The sequence below is a fragment of the Arvicola amphibius genome, chromosome 6 (genome assembly GCF_903992535.2).
Source record: "Arvicola amphibius chromosome 6, mArvAmp1.2, whole genome shotgun sequence".
Classification (NCBI taxonomy): Eukaryota; Metazoa; Chordata; class Mammalia; order Rodentia; family Cricetidae; genus Arvicola; species Arvicola amphibius.
This window is the reverse complement of record NC_052052.2, coordinates 16,253,545-16,267,294: the sequence shown is the minus strand read 5'-3', so window position 1 is coordinate 16,267,294 and position 13,750 is coordinate 16,253,545. Positions and strand designations below refer to the sequence as shown.

At 46.5% G+C, this 13,750-nt stretch overlaps 1 protein-coding gene across 1 annotated transcript; it reads left to right on the top strand.

Moving 5' to 3' along the window:
- Positions 1-5,085: 5,085 nt before the first annotated feature.
- Positions 5,086-6,207, top strand: Htr1d (5-hydroxytryptamine receptor 1D). The gene has a single exon (XM_038334372.1). It carries the CDS (start codon positions 5,086-5,088, stop codon positions 6,205-6,207), a length of 1,122 nt encoding a protein of 373 aa, XP_038190300.1.
- The last annotated feature ends 7,543 nt before the right edge of the window (positions 6,208-13,750 follow it).

The window sequence follows — 13,750 nt, the reverse complement described above, 5'->3', positions numbered from 1 at the left end:
ATGAATTCTAGGCTAGCCAGGGCTACATAGTGAGACCCTGCTTTCAAATAATAGTAATGATAACAGTAATAATAAAAATGTCCCTCAAATTTGGGGATATATTTTGGAGTTTAGAGTTTAGGGTTATTTGGGGGGGATGGTTATTTTTCCCCTTCCTTCCTTCCTTTCTTGAGACAGGGTCTCATATAACCTAGGCTGACCTCAAACTTGCAATAAATATAACTGAGGCTGGCCTCGAACACCTAATCTTTCTACTGCCACCTGCAAACTACTGGGATTATAGGCATGTGCCATCATACCTGGCTGCTCTTTGTTATTGTTATTCTTTTGTTTTTTGAGACAGGATCTCACTATGTAGCCCTGGCTGGCCTGGGGCTCACTATGTAGCCCTGGCTGGCCTGGGGCTCACTATGTAGCCCTGGCACTCGTGTCTGAACACACATAAAACCAGGTGTAGTAGCTCCTACCGTGTGCGATATGGGAGATGAAAAGAGGCAAGTCCTCCGAAGCCTGTGGACAAGCTCGTCTGCCTAGCTTGAGATGAGATGCTGTCTCAAAAAACGAGATGGAATTGGGGACGACACCTGAGGTTGTCCTCAGACCCTCACAGGCACTGTGGCACAGGTGTACCTGAAATCTCACACAGATGCGTACATACATGGATACACATCACACACACGCGCGTGCACGCGCGCACACACACCAAGCTGGGCATGGTGGCGCACATCCGTAATCCTAGTGGAGTTCGGGAGGTGGAGATAATGAAGACCTGGAGGTCAGAGTTTCCTACACAGTGAGACTCTGACTCACAACAAAAGTAGAGACAAATCAGAAAAAAGAAAAGAGAAAGGATTCCTATGAGGCTGAGTATCTCCCACACTACTTGGCTCCCCCTTATCCCCACAGCATTTAGGGCTGTCTGTTGGGTCTCCTGCCTATAGGCTTCTGCTGGAATTATGCCAGAGATGGGCTTGTGTTGATCGTCCTCAGCCTTGCCTGACCCTCATCATCCATGCCTAGGCCTGAAGTCCTTCCCAAACCAACCATTTGCTCAACATCTGAAACACATAAGCCCAGAATCCAGAAGCACATGGAAGAGACATGAAACAGTTTTCATGGTTTGTGTGTGGGAGTGGGGGTGGGTGAGGTCAGAGGTACGCTGGGACACACTTGTCAGGAGGCAGAGGCAGGATGGTTTCAGGTTCTAGTCCATCCCACGTAACATAGCAAGATCCTGTCTCAAAAACAACAGCTAGGAAGGGTTAGACCAGAGAATGCAACAGAGATGGTAGTGTGCTTGCCTAGCATACACGAAGTCCTTGGGTCCTTCCCAAGCATCATATAAACTGGATGTGACTGAAATCCCAGCAGTCTGGAGGTGAAGGCAGGAGGATCAGAAGTTAGAGGTCATCCTCAGCTACACGAGTTCAAGGCCAACCTCAGATATGTGAGACCTTATTATCTCAAAAAATAAGAGAGGGCTGGAGAGATGGCTCAGAGGTTAAGAGCATTGCCTGATCTTGTAAAGGACCTGAGTTTGGTTCCCAGCACCAATATATGGACTCACAACTGCCCTTAACTCCAGCTTCATGGGATCTGATGCCCTCTGTGGCCTCTGAGAGCACTGCATACACACACACATAAAAAATAAGGCAACAGCCGGGCGGTGGTGGCGCACGCCTTTAATCCCAGCACTCGGGAGGCAGAGGCAGGTGGATCTCTGTGAGTTCGAGGCCAGCCTGGTCTACAAGAGCTAGTTCCAGGACAGGCTCCAAAGTCACAGAGAAACCCTGTCTCAAAAAAATCCAAAAAAAAAAAAGGCAACTAACCCATGGGGCCAAACATCCAGTTCCCATTTATAAAATTGAATTCTTTTTCTGGAGTGAATTTTAATCATGAAAAAAATGCTCAAGGGTCTAAAATTTATCAGTTAACTTTTTTTATTAAAATAAAAAATATTTAAGCAAATATTTAAATCATTTATTGCCTTTAAGTCACAGACATGCATCTACACACTATGGAAAATACTGATACTTGCTACCACTGGGAATTACATGTAGACATGCCAATTGAAGGATATATTACTGTCATTAAAGGAAAAGTCAAGAATTTTGAGTACGTAAGTGCTTACAGCTATAAAGTTTTGTTCCCACTATTAGTAGGAACTGGGGTTGGTATGTAAAATGAAAAAAAAAAAAGAGATAGTTTGTTTTCTTTTTTTAGAAAATAAAAAAATAGATAAACTGAGAAAAATTTGTTCCCTTGGGTTTTTATTACACAAATCCCAATAGATAACATACATATTACTACAAATTACTATAGATAAAGCCGTCATTAAACTTATTAAATTAGTTATGTATTTTGAACTACTTGCTGAAGACAAATTTTAGCAATGAAAAGCCAGCAGAGAGTTGGCCTGGGGACTCTCTCCCTTTCTGTCTGTAATGTTGGCATGGTTATTTAGGATAGCATTCTGTGTTCCCCTCAGCAAGATGATTTGTGCTGGTGTGATCTGTGGCTTACAGCAGGTCTGGGGTACTGTCCCTGTCTTTTTCTTTCTTCCTTCTTTTTTTCTTTTTGGTTTTCCAAGGCGGGGTTTCTCTGTATACAGCCAGCTGTCCTGGAATTTTCTCTGTAGACCTGGCTATCCTCAAACTCACAGAGATCCACCTGCCTCTGTCTCCTGAGCACTGGGATGAAAGGCGTGCGCCGCCACTGGCCGGCAGGTGCTGCCCATTTCAGGAGCTGTTCCTTGCACTGGTACACAGATGCCTGCTTATCATTTTATAGTTGATAAACCGCCCACCTGAATGAGCTGATCTACTTCATTTGTTACATGGCCCGCAAAGAAGCCAGATTCCAGGTCGGACCTTGTGGTCAAATCTCATGAATGTCATTGAATAGCGGCAGAGGGTTAAAGTCATCCACCTGCTGATAATCTCTGGAGACTTCTTCATGTCGTTGATAGCAGCAGATGGGGAGACCCCAGCTGGCCACTGGGTCCCAGGAGTTTGTACTCATGAGATAGTTTGGAAGTCCTTGCTCCAAACAAAGTCCACACTTTGCAGAGCAGCGTTCCAGCCACGGGCATGTGGTTCTCAGTGAAGTCGCTATTCAGATGATAGTAGCTTCTTCGACCCCGGTGCTTTTACCATGGGCCTGCCTCAGGAAACCCAGATACCCACTGTAGTGATATTTCATTTGTATTTTAATAAATAAAGCTTACCTGAAGATCAGAGAGTAAAACAGCCCCACTGGTCAGCCTTACAGACCAGGCAGTGGTGACACACACTTTTTATCCCAGTAGTTACACTAGTTTGCCACAGAAACTGGGCAGTGGTTGTGCACACCTTTAATCCCAGCCCTAGAGAGGAATATAAGATGGGAGGAGACAGCTCTCACACACAGTCTCATTCTGAGATTTCTGGAAGCAGGATCACCATTTCAGATTGAGGTAGAGGTAAGAGCCAGTGGCCGGTTGTTTTGCTTTTCTGGTGTTCGGTCAAGCTTTATTTATTAAAATACAAATGAAATATCACTTACAACCAGTAATTGACTTCTTTACTTAATATGAAGTGTTTTGTTGTAGGTTTTTTTGTTGATGTTATTGTTTTGTTTTGTCTCTGAGACGGGTTCTGACTATATAGCCCTTGTTGACCTGAAACTTGCTGCTATCAGACTGGCCTCTAACTCACAAAAATCCACCTGCCTCCACCTCCTGAGTGCTGGGATTAAAGGCATGTGCCACTATTTGTGGTTAATCACAGGTTTTGCTTTGTTATAAGAATCATTCAGGAACCAGGCATGATGGTGGGTGTCTGTAACCCCACAATTTAGAAAGTAGAGGCAAGAGGAACAGAAGTTCAAAGTCATCCTAGGCAACAGAGTGAATTTAAAGCCTCTTTGGGCTACATAAGGCCACGTCTCAAAAAAGCACCACTGTCCTCTTCCTTCCTCCCCCACAAAACCATTTGTGCTGACTCTAGGAAGTCTGAAAAGTCCGATGAGTGGAAGTATGCCACCCTCCGCGCTCAGGCAATGTGTGGTGACAATACGGTGTTCTCTCTGGAAGCCTTCTTTCCCCCAGGCCCAGCTGGGTTTTGTTTAGCTTCCATTACTGCATAAATAGAGTGACGCTTTCTGATTCACTTTATAGCGCTGACTTCATGGTCTTGGAACAAAACTGTGATACTTCCAACAGCTAGGACACTCTGTCCCCCCTGGGAATTGTGTGGGTGGGGCACATCGCTGCCGTGTTCTCCATCTTGAGAAAGTCAAGTCCACAGCACGGGGGGGGGGGGGGCAGCGCAAAGTAGTCCATTCCCTTTCATCTTACCACCTCAGCTTTCAGAATTCTCTTTCTAGAATCTAATTCTTTTTTTTCCCTTTTCCTCTCTCAGACCTCAGAGTGTCTGAACATGTCTCCATCTCCGTGAACCAGCAGTGACCCATTTGTTTTGCCTTCTAGCTCATGCATTCTTTGAGTCTTGGTAACGGGAATGTTTTGTCTGATCGGACTCAAAGCCGTCAGCAGGATAGCACCAACGCTGAGCGCTCGTGCTGTTGTCGGGAGGATCCTGGGAAAACGGAGCTGTTGAGGGCACACCTCTGAATCAGTCGCTACGCCTTGTCTTCAGTTTTTAAAGCTCTCTGAAAGTGACCTAATATCCAGAATCTTCTCTAAGTATGAACGAGAAAATGTTGACGTTTTGTTAAGTGTATCGAGGCCGTATGTTTTGAACAGGGCTAGAATGCCAAAGGCAAGAACCCCAGCACTCTGCCCATTCTCCTGTGATACCCTGGTAATTGTCTAGCAAATCTGTCTTGTGTTCCCTGGGCTGGAGCGTCTGCTGAGAAAACTTCCAGAATCCCAAGATGCTTTGGGGTTCGTCTGCTTCCAGAAGCAGCTAGCGGTGGTCTTGGTGTTTTTCCTGGCCATGTCTTGAAGCCTTCCTGCTGTGTTCTGTTCTGATGTATGGCCTTTACAACTGTGCAGCCGAAGGATGACCTTGCTCTTTGGGAGGGACGACCGTGAAGGAGGCAGCCGTGTACATACGAGTCTGTGGGAAGAGAGGAACACTGAGCATGTCTCTGCCAAACCAGACCACAGAAGGCCTTCCCCAGGAGGCCTTCAACAGATCCCTGAATGCTACAGGGGCTTGGGACCCCCATGTCCTACAGGCGCTCAAAATCTCCCTTGTGGTGGTCCTTTCCGCCATCACGCTGGCCACTGTCCTCTCCAACACCTTTGTTCTCACCACCATCTTACTCACCAAGAAGCTCCACACCCCGGCCAATTATCTCATCGGCTCCTTGGCCACCACCGACCTCCTAGTCTCCATCTTGGTTATGCCCATCAGCATAGCCTACACCACCACCCGCACCTGGAACTTCGGCCAAATCCTGTGTGACATCTGGGTGTCTTCTGACGTCACATGCTGCACGGCCTCCATCCTGCATCTCTGTGTCATTGCTCTGGACAGGTACTGGGCCATCACCGACGCCCTGGAGTACAGCAAACGCCGGACGGCAGGCCACGCAGCAGCCATGATCGCGGCAGTGTGGGCCATCTCCATCTGCATCTCCATCCCCCCACTGTTCTGGCGGCAGGCCACAGCTCAGGAGATGTCCGACTGCCTGGTGAACACGTCTCAGATCTCTTACACCATCTACTCCACCTGTGGGGCCTTCTACATCCCGTCCGTCCTGCTCATCATCCTGTACGGCCGCATCTACGTGGCGGCCCGAAGCCGTATCCTGAACCCTCCCTCTGTCTACGGGAAGCGCTTCACCACAGCACAGCTCATCACAGGCTCTGCAGGTTCTTCACTCTGTTCGCTCAACCCCAGCCTCCACGAGAGCCACTCACATACTGCCGGCTCCCCTATCTTTTTCAACCAGGTGAAAATCAAGCTTGCAGATAGCATCCTGGAACGCAAGAGGATCTCTGCGGCTCGGGAAAGGAAAGCCACTAAGACCTTGGGCATCATTCTGGGGGCCTTTATCATCTGCTGGTTGCCTTTCTTCGTGGTGTCCCTGGTCCTCCCCATCTGCAGGGACTCCTGTTGGATCCACCCGGCCCTCTTTGACTTCTTCACTTGGCTAGGTTATTTAAACTCCCTCATCAATCCCGTCATCTACACTGTGTTCAATGAAGACTTTCGACAAGCATTTCAAAGAGTTGTCCATTTCCGGAAGGCCCCCTAGTCGGATTTGGGGGTGACGCTTGTTTATCTGTTATGTCCTGTAACCTGACTAAGGTTGCCTTTTAAAATTATTGTTGTTTGTCTGAGACTTGGGTTGATGTGTGCTGTCTTGGATTCTTGGATTAATTAATAGACTTGTTCTATATTCAACTGCCAGCATCTTCTAGACTTCTGAGTCACCTAAAGCTAGGCCATTGTGTGAAAGGGGACAGAGCTGAAGATGTCCCCTAACATAACATTCTCATGGTTCTCTGGATTGAAGAAATATAAGCCACAGGACTGAGGTGAGGAACTGTCTTATTCTCTAGCAGGCTCAGAAGGAAGGCCTACCTGGGATTTTTATATGGGGTTGTGGAGAGTAGGTGAGATTACTGACTTGAATTAGAGAGAATTTGGAGGCAAAATGGTGGGGTCACCATCTCCTATAGCTCCTTGATTAGAAAATAACACCAAATTACTTCCACTAGGTCCGGGTTGTCCATAAGGAAAGTGGTACCAGTGACACAGAGTGACATAGAAAGAAATTCAGAAGGTGGCATCAGGGGAGAGGGACACCTGGGACCAGATCAACCGTCCTTTGGTCTCTATCATACACTGTAAGTTAAAGCCCATCATCATGCCACTCAAGAAGACTGGCAAGTATTGGACCCACCGAGCTTAATGGGTCACCCCGTTCTGCCCAGGGTCACCCCGTTCTGCCCAGTCTGATTTTTTTTTCTGAATTATTTTTTTACAACTCATTGTCATCAGAATTCCTAAGATGTTGAGTCTTATCAAATAAAAAGCATGAGACACAGTGAGCAGTGGCGTCTTTACATGATTGTTTTGTACATGTGTGAGCGTATGGTGCGTGCGTAAGGGTGTGGCAGCCACAGTGCACTCAGATCCTTGCCTTTTAAGCCTTGTTTGAGGCCGGGGGTCCCTTGTTTCTGCCTCTGCCTTGCATATTCCGTGCTCACGAGCTCCAGGGATAGCCTTCCGTCTCCTCCTCCTGTCTCACCGCAGAGTGTGAGGATCATTGTCAGGTATGACTGCATCTGGCTTTCTACATGGTTTCCAGGAATGGAACTTGAGTTGTCAAACTTGGAGGGCCAAACAGACACTCTGAGCCACCTCCCCAGCCTTCCAGGAATAGTAAAATCTTTGCATGTTTTCCCGCTTCTGCCCAGATGCTTAGACTTTCTACTTGCCTCAGTTTACACATCCTCTGAGCACCCACCTCACGCCGGGCCCTGTGCCCAACTTCTTAGCATTTGTTAGGACAGTGAGCCTTGTGACTCTGGATGCCAAGGTAACGTGACAATTAAAAATGGAGAAACTGGGCCCAGGGCAAGATGGCTCAGTGGGTAAAGATACTTACCACCAAGCCTGGTGACCTGAGTGTGATTCCTGGGGCCACATGGTAGAGAGACCCGTCTCCCGCAAGCTGTCCTCTGACTTCTGCGCAAGCACACAGGCGAGCACACATGCACACACTTATATATTCACAAAAAAAAAATAAACTCCAAAAATGTTAGGAAAAAGCAAAAACACCCCCAAGACCTGAGGCTAGGGTCTTGGAGAGCAGCTCTGTGATAGAGTACTTGCAATGTTAAAATTCTTGGGTTAGGATCCCAGCACTAAACAAAAACAAACAAACAACAACAAAAATGAATCTGAGACCCTGAGGCTTCAGTTCAAATCCAAGTGCTGTCAGTTCCTAGCTGTCTGTTCTAAATCCTTCTTCATTTCTCTTTCCTCACGTGTAAAATGGAGACGAAACTAACTGTTCATAAACTAACACAGCCCTTGACACAAAAGGGCCTATCATTTTGGAAATCCAGGAATTGATCTACTCAAGCACAGGCAGCATAAAAATTAATAATAATAATAATAATAATAATAATAATAATAATGATGACAGCCCCTCTAAAGTACCCTCATGTGGTCTGTGTCCCTTTCCTCATTTTCTCTTCCTACTCACCTTGCACGGGCAAGAAAGAAATGTGCCTGTGGTTAGAAGAAGGCTTCATTAAAGACATCTTCATAAGCTGGGTGGCGGTGGCGCACGCCTTTAATTCCAGCACTCAGGAGTCAGAGGCAGGCGGATCTCTGTGAGTTCGAGGCCAACCTGGTCTACAAGAGCTAGTTCCAAAGCCACAGAAACCTGCCTCGAAAAGAGAAAGAGAAAGAGAGGCCACAGAAGGACATCAGCTGTCTTCCTCTAATACTCTCCATCTTATTCCCTAACACGGGGTCTCTTACTGAACATCACTACTTTGGCTAGGCTGGCTGGCTGGTAACCTGCCTGTCTCAGCCCCTCCAATGCTCGGATTAAAACCATGTATGGCCGTGTCTGGGTTTTGTGTGGGTGTTTAGGATTTGAACTTGGGTTTTTTTATTATTTATTTTTATTTTATGTACATTGGTGTCTGCCTGCAGGTATGTCTGTATGAGGGCATCAGATCCCCTGGAACAGGAATTAAACTTGGGTTTTTATGCTTGTACAGTAAGCACTTTTTACCCCTTGAGCCATGTCCCCAACTCCCCTTACTGGCCTCACACTCAGAGAACTGCCTGTCTCTGCCTCCTGAGTGCTGGGATTAAAGGCGTGCGCCACCACCGCCCAGCTTGGTATATTTCTTATTATTGCCACACTGTGTGGCTATATCACATTCTATTCATCAGTCGAGGGGCATTTGAATTACTTCTACTTTTCAACTATTGCAAATGAGGTTAGGAATATCCAAGTCCAAGTTTTGGTGTGGACATAGGTTTCGAGCCTTGGGAGTTGACTCGACCAGTCAGGGGACAGCTGTGTTTGGCCTCCTGCAGAATGGCCACACTGTTTTCCAGAGTGGCCACACCGGTTTTCCTTCCCAGTGGCAGTACGTAAGCATTCCAGTCTGTCCACATGCTGTGGCTCCTGTTATTGTCTGTCTTTTTTTATTGGCGCCATTCTAGTGGGAGTGACGCGGTGTTTCCTTGCAATGCGGCTAAGCTTTGTATAGGACCCAGAGAGTGAATCTTTCCAGCTCTCTGAGTCACTCTATCTCTGCCACTGAGGCATGAACACGGCCTGGATGGCATGTAAATAAACATTCTCCATTGTTTACTAACGGGCAGGCAGCTCAGGCCCAGAGTCTGCAGATTCTACTTAAAAAGAGTGGCTGCCCCATTTGCCCAGCCTGTCTCGGCCCCTTCTTTGGCATTGCTACTATCAGCTTTAAAAATTGTCATTATTATTGCGTCTTTGTGTATGGGGTGTGTGTGTGCTTGATATGTATGTGTGTGTGCTTGTGTGTGTATGTACATGGTGTGTGTGTGTGTGCATGGTAGGTGTGTGCTTGTATGTGTATGTGTATAATGCACATGTGCTATAGTGTGCACATGAAAAGTCAGCGGACATTTTCTTAGAGCTGGCTTTGTTTCTCCACCTTTATGTGGGCTTCAGGAATTGAACTCAGGCCCCCAAGACTTCTGCTTTTACCAGGCTACCTTTTTTCTTACCAACTTCTGTTACTGACTTTTTTTTTAAGTTTTACTTTGCTCTATGTATATGAGTGTTTGCCTGCATGTATGTATGGGCACCATGTGTGTGCAGCGCCTATGGAGGTCAGAAGAGGCAGCTGAGCCCCGGAACTGGGAGTACAGACAGTTGGGAGCCACCATGTGGATGCTGGGAACTGAACCCAGGTTTTGGAAGAGCAGCAAGTATTCTTAAACTTGGAGCCAATTCCTCAGGCCCCATTACTAGACTTTTGGAAAGGGGGTCTCCTCCCTGCATAGCTCAGGTGGGACTTGAACTTGAGACCCTCCTGCCTCAGTCTTCCCAGTGCTAGGATTACAAACCCAGGCTGCCATGCCCAACTCCTGGTATTATGTTTTTATTATGCTTGTTTCCAGTGACTACACTTAAACAAGTAGTCCTTGCTTGTTCCCCCTTTGATCACCAGCATGCCACAGGACTGGCATACAGTCAGTGTTCAATACATGCGTGTTTGAATGAGTGAGCGGCTGATGGATACATGGAATCCTGTTCCCACATGCCTTCTGCTCAATGTCTTCTCTTTAAATTTTTTTTTTTTTTTTTGGTTTTCGAGACAGGGTTTCCCTGTAGTTTCTAGAGCCTGTCCTGGAATTAGCTCTTGTAGACCAGGCTGGCCTCGAACTCAGAGATCCGCCTGCCTCTGCCTCCCGAGTGCTGGGATTAAAGGCGTGTGCCACCACTGCCCGGCTTCTCTTTAAATTTTTGAGAGATGGCAACTGCTCCCCGATTAGGAACCTCATCCAGCATGAGGATTGGCGGCAGGTGGAACTGGATCGGATGGGAGGCCACACTGAGAAGAAATGGCTGGTAAGGATGCCAGATTTACCAAGGAGTCTCCAAGGGGTCAAGTTAGACCTGGTGACTTAGCTTGTCTTAGTACAAGCCCCCCCAACCCCCCACCCCCGCCCTTCTCCCCTCTCGCCCCCATCCTCTCCTCCAGCAATTACTGCACTGTGAAAGTTAAAGGATCAGCCACCCCAAGAGAGGTGTGCTGGGCTTTGTCTTTTTAGAAAAATAATTTTTTATTTTATGTATATTGGTATTTTTTGTGTATGTATATGTGTGTGTGGTATTTTTGCCTGTGTGTGGGTGTCAGACCCCCTGGGGCAGTTACAGACAGTTGTGAGCTGTCATGTGGGTGCTGGGAATTGAACTTGGGTCCTCTAGAAGAACAGCCAATGCTCTTAATCGCTGAGCCATCTCCTGACCTTTAGTTTTTTAAACAAGGTCTCCTCTATCCCAGGCTAGCTGGCCCTTGTTATTATCTGAAGGCGGCCCACGTTCCGCCCACAGCTGCGCTCGTTAGGCCACGAGACGGACACACTGAAAATAAACTCGTCTAGCCCAGGCCTGTGGGTTTGAGAGCCTAAGGTAGGAGAGAATCCATAGTCTGAGCAGCTAACCGACATTACATACCAATTCAAGACCTAGCCAGGGATATGTGTTGAGACCTTGTCTCAAAAATTAATTAGTTAAGATAAACCAAGCCCCAACATTTGGGAGGCAGAGGCAAGAGGATCTCTGTGAATTTAAAGCCAGCTTGATCTACAAAGAGAGTTCCAGGACAGCCAGGGCTACACAGAAAGAAAAAAAAAGGTCTGTCTCGAAAAAAAATCAAAAATCAAATAAAATAAAGCAAAACACTTGTGGACTTGGAAGTGTAGTTTGGGAGGTTGAGGCAGGAGGATTTTGAGGCCAGCCTGAACTATGCAATGAGACTCTGCTACGGAAGATGAAGTTAAAGCTAACGTGAGGTGGGGCTAACAGCTCAGGTGATGGAGCGATTGCTTTTGCGGGTTCAATCCCCAACACGATATAAACCAAGTGGAGCAGTCCACCAGTCATTTTAGCGCTAGGGAAATAGAGGCAGGAAAACCAGAAGTTTAAGGTCATCCTGGGCTACACAGTGAGTTCGAGGCCAGCCTGGGGTACATGAGAGCCTATCTATAATTAACTAATTAATTAATTAGTAGGACCCAACTGCCAGGATATGGTTTGGTGGGTAGGTGCTTACCTAGCATGCATAAGGCCCTGGGTGTAATCTCCATTAATACAAACAAAACCCAAACAACCGGGCTGGAGAGATGGCTCAGAGGTTAAGAGCATTGCCTGCTCTTCCAAAGGTCCTGAGTTCAATTCCCAGCAACCACATGGTGGCTCACAACCATCTGTAATGCCCTCTTCTAGCCTGCAGGCATACACACAGACAGAATATTGTATACATAATAAATAAATATTTAAAAAAAAAAAACCCAAACAACCAGTTTCTTATGACCATAGAGACAGCCAGTGCCGAGGACCTTTCTCTTTCCAATCCTCTTTCCTCCCACCTCCCATCCTGGACATACTTTTCATTCTTTCACACTTAGTCACAGACACACACCCAGTGTGACAGAGAAGACTCCGGGGGAGGGCAGGGCCTCAACCAGCAAGAGACACTGCTGAGCCTTGGCAGAGGCTTACAGTGCCAGTTCTGTACCTTGCTCAGAGAAACCCATGTTTATTTTTTAAAAGCAACACTGTCCCTGTGGGCATGGAATAGCAGAAATTAAGAGGACCTTTTGAGTCTAGGCCATTCAAGAGGATATAGACGCTATCTCACAAAACTAAAATACAAAACAAAAAAACAAATAAATACCTGCTTCCCCCGATCCTTCCCCACAATAACCTTCATTTATTATTGAAAAGTATTTATTAGGTTTATTTTTGGTTTTGAGACAAGGCCTCATATAGCTCAGGCTAGTCTTGAACTTTGACCTCCACTTCCCAAGTGCAGGAACTTCAGGTGTGTACCCACATTCCTGGATTTATTTATTTTATTTTTAAAAATACATCTTTTGGGCCAGGCAGTGGTGGCACACGCCTTTAATTCCAGCACTTGGGAGGTAGAGGCAGGCAAATCTCTGTGTAAGTTTGAGGCCAGTCTGGTTTACAAGAACTAGTTCCAGGACAGCTAGGGTTGTTACATAGAGAAACAGTGTCTCAAAAAAACCAAAACAAATAAATAAATAAAAATAAAAAATACATCTTTAGCTGGGTGGTGGGGGTGCACACCTTTAATGCTAGCACTTGGGAGGCAGAGGCAGGTCGATCTTTGTGAGTTCAGGGCTAGCTTGATCTACAAGAGCTAGTTCCACAATAGGTTCCAAAGCTACAGAGAAACCGAGTCTTGAAAAACAACAACAAAGACAAAAACAAAACAAAACAAAATACATCTTTTGGCTTGGCAATAGTAGCATAAGCCTTTAATCCTAGCACTCAGGAGGCAGAGGTAGAAACAGACAGATCTCTGTGTGTTCGAGACCAGCCTGGTCTACAGAGTGAATTCCAGGACAGCCAGGGCTACACAGAGAAACCCTGTCTCAAAACAAAAACCAAACCAAACCAAACAAACCAACCAACCAGATAGGCTGGAGAATTGTCTCAGCAGTTAAGAGCACTGGCCATTCTTCCTGAGGACCCAGGTTTACTTCCCAGCATCCACATGGCAGCTTACAACTGTATGTAGCTCCAAGGTCTGCACCCTCACACAGGTAAATATGCGCACAAAACACCAATATACTATATAAACTAAAAGAAAAATTTAAAAATTCATCTTTATTTACTTTTTTTTTCCTTTTAAAAAGGCCTGATCCCTGTATGCTACCCAGGCCGGCTGGCTTTGAACTCCTGGATTCAAATGATCCTCCTGCCTCAGGCTTCTGAGTACCTGGGACTGCAAGGACACAACTTTACATCCTGGCCTCCCAGTTTGTTTGTTTATTAGTTATCCATTTTTTTCCAGAGCTGGAAGCATAACCCAGGGCTTCATACATACTAGGCAAATTATTTCCCGCTGGGCTACATTCTCAGCCGTCCCTTCCCCACAGTCTAATTGGCTACAGACTTCTGGCCTCCAGGGTATGAATTCCGGAGGTTGTGCAAACACGTGAGCTCTGTGGACACAGGTGACCTCAGCCCCTCTGTTTTCAAGGTCAGGCCCCTTCCACCACACATCCCTCACCCTGTGATCCCC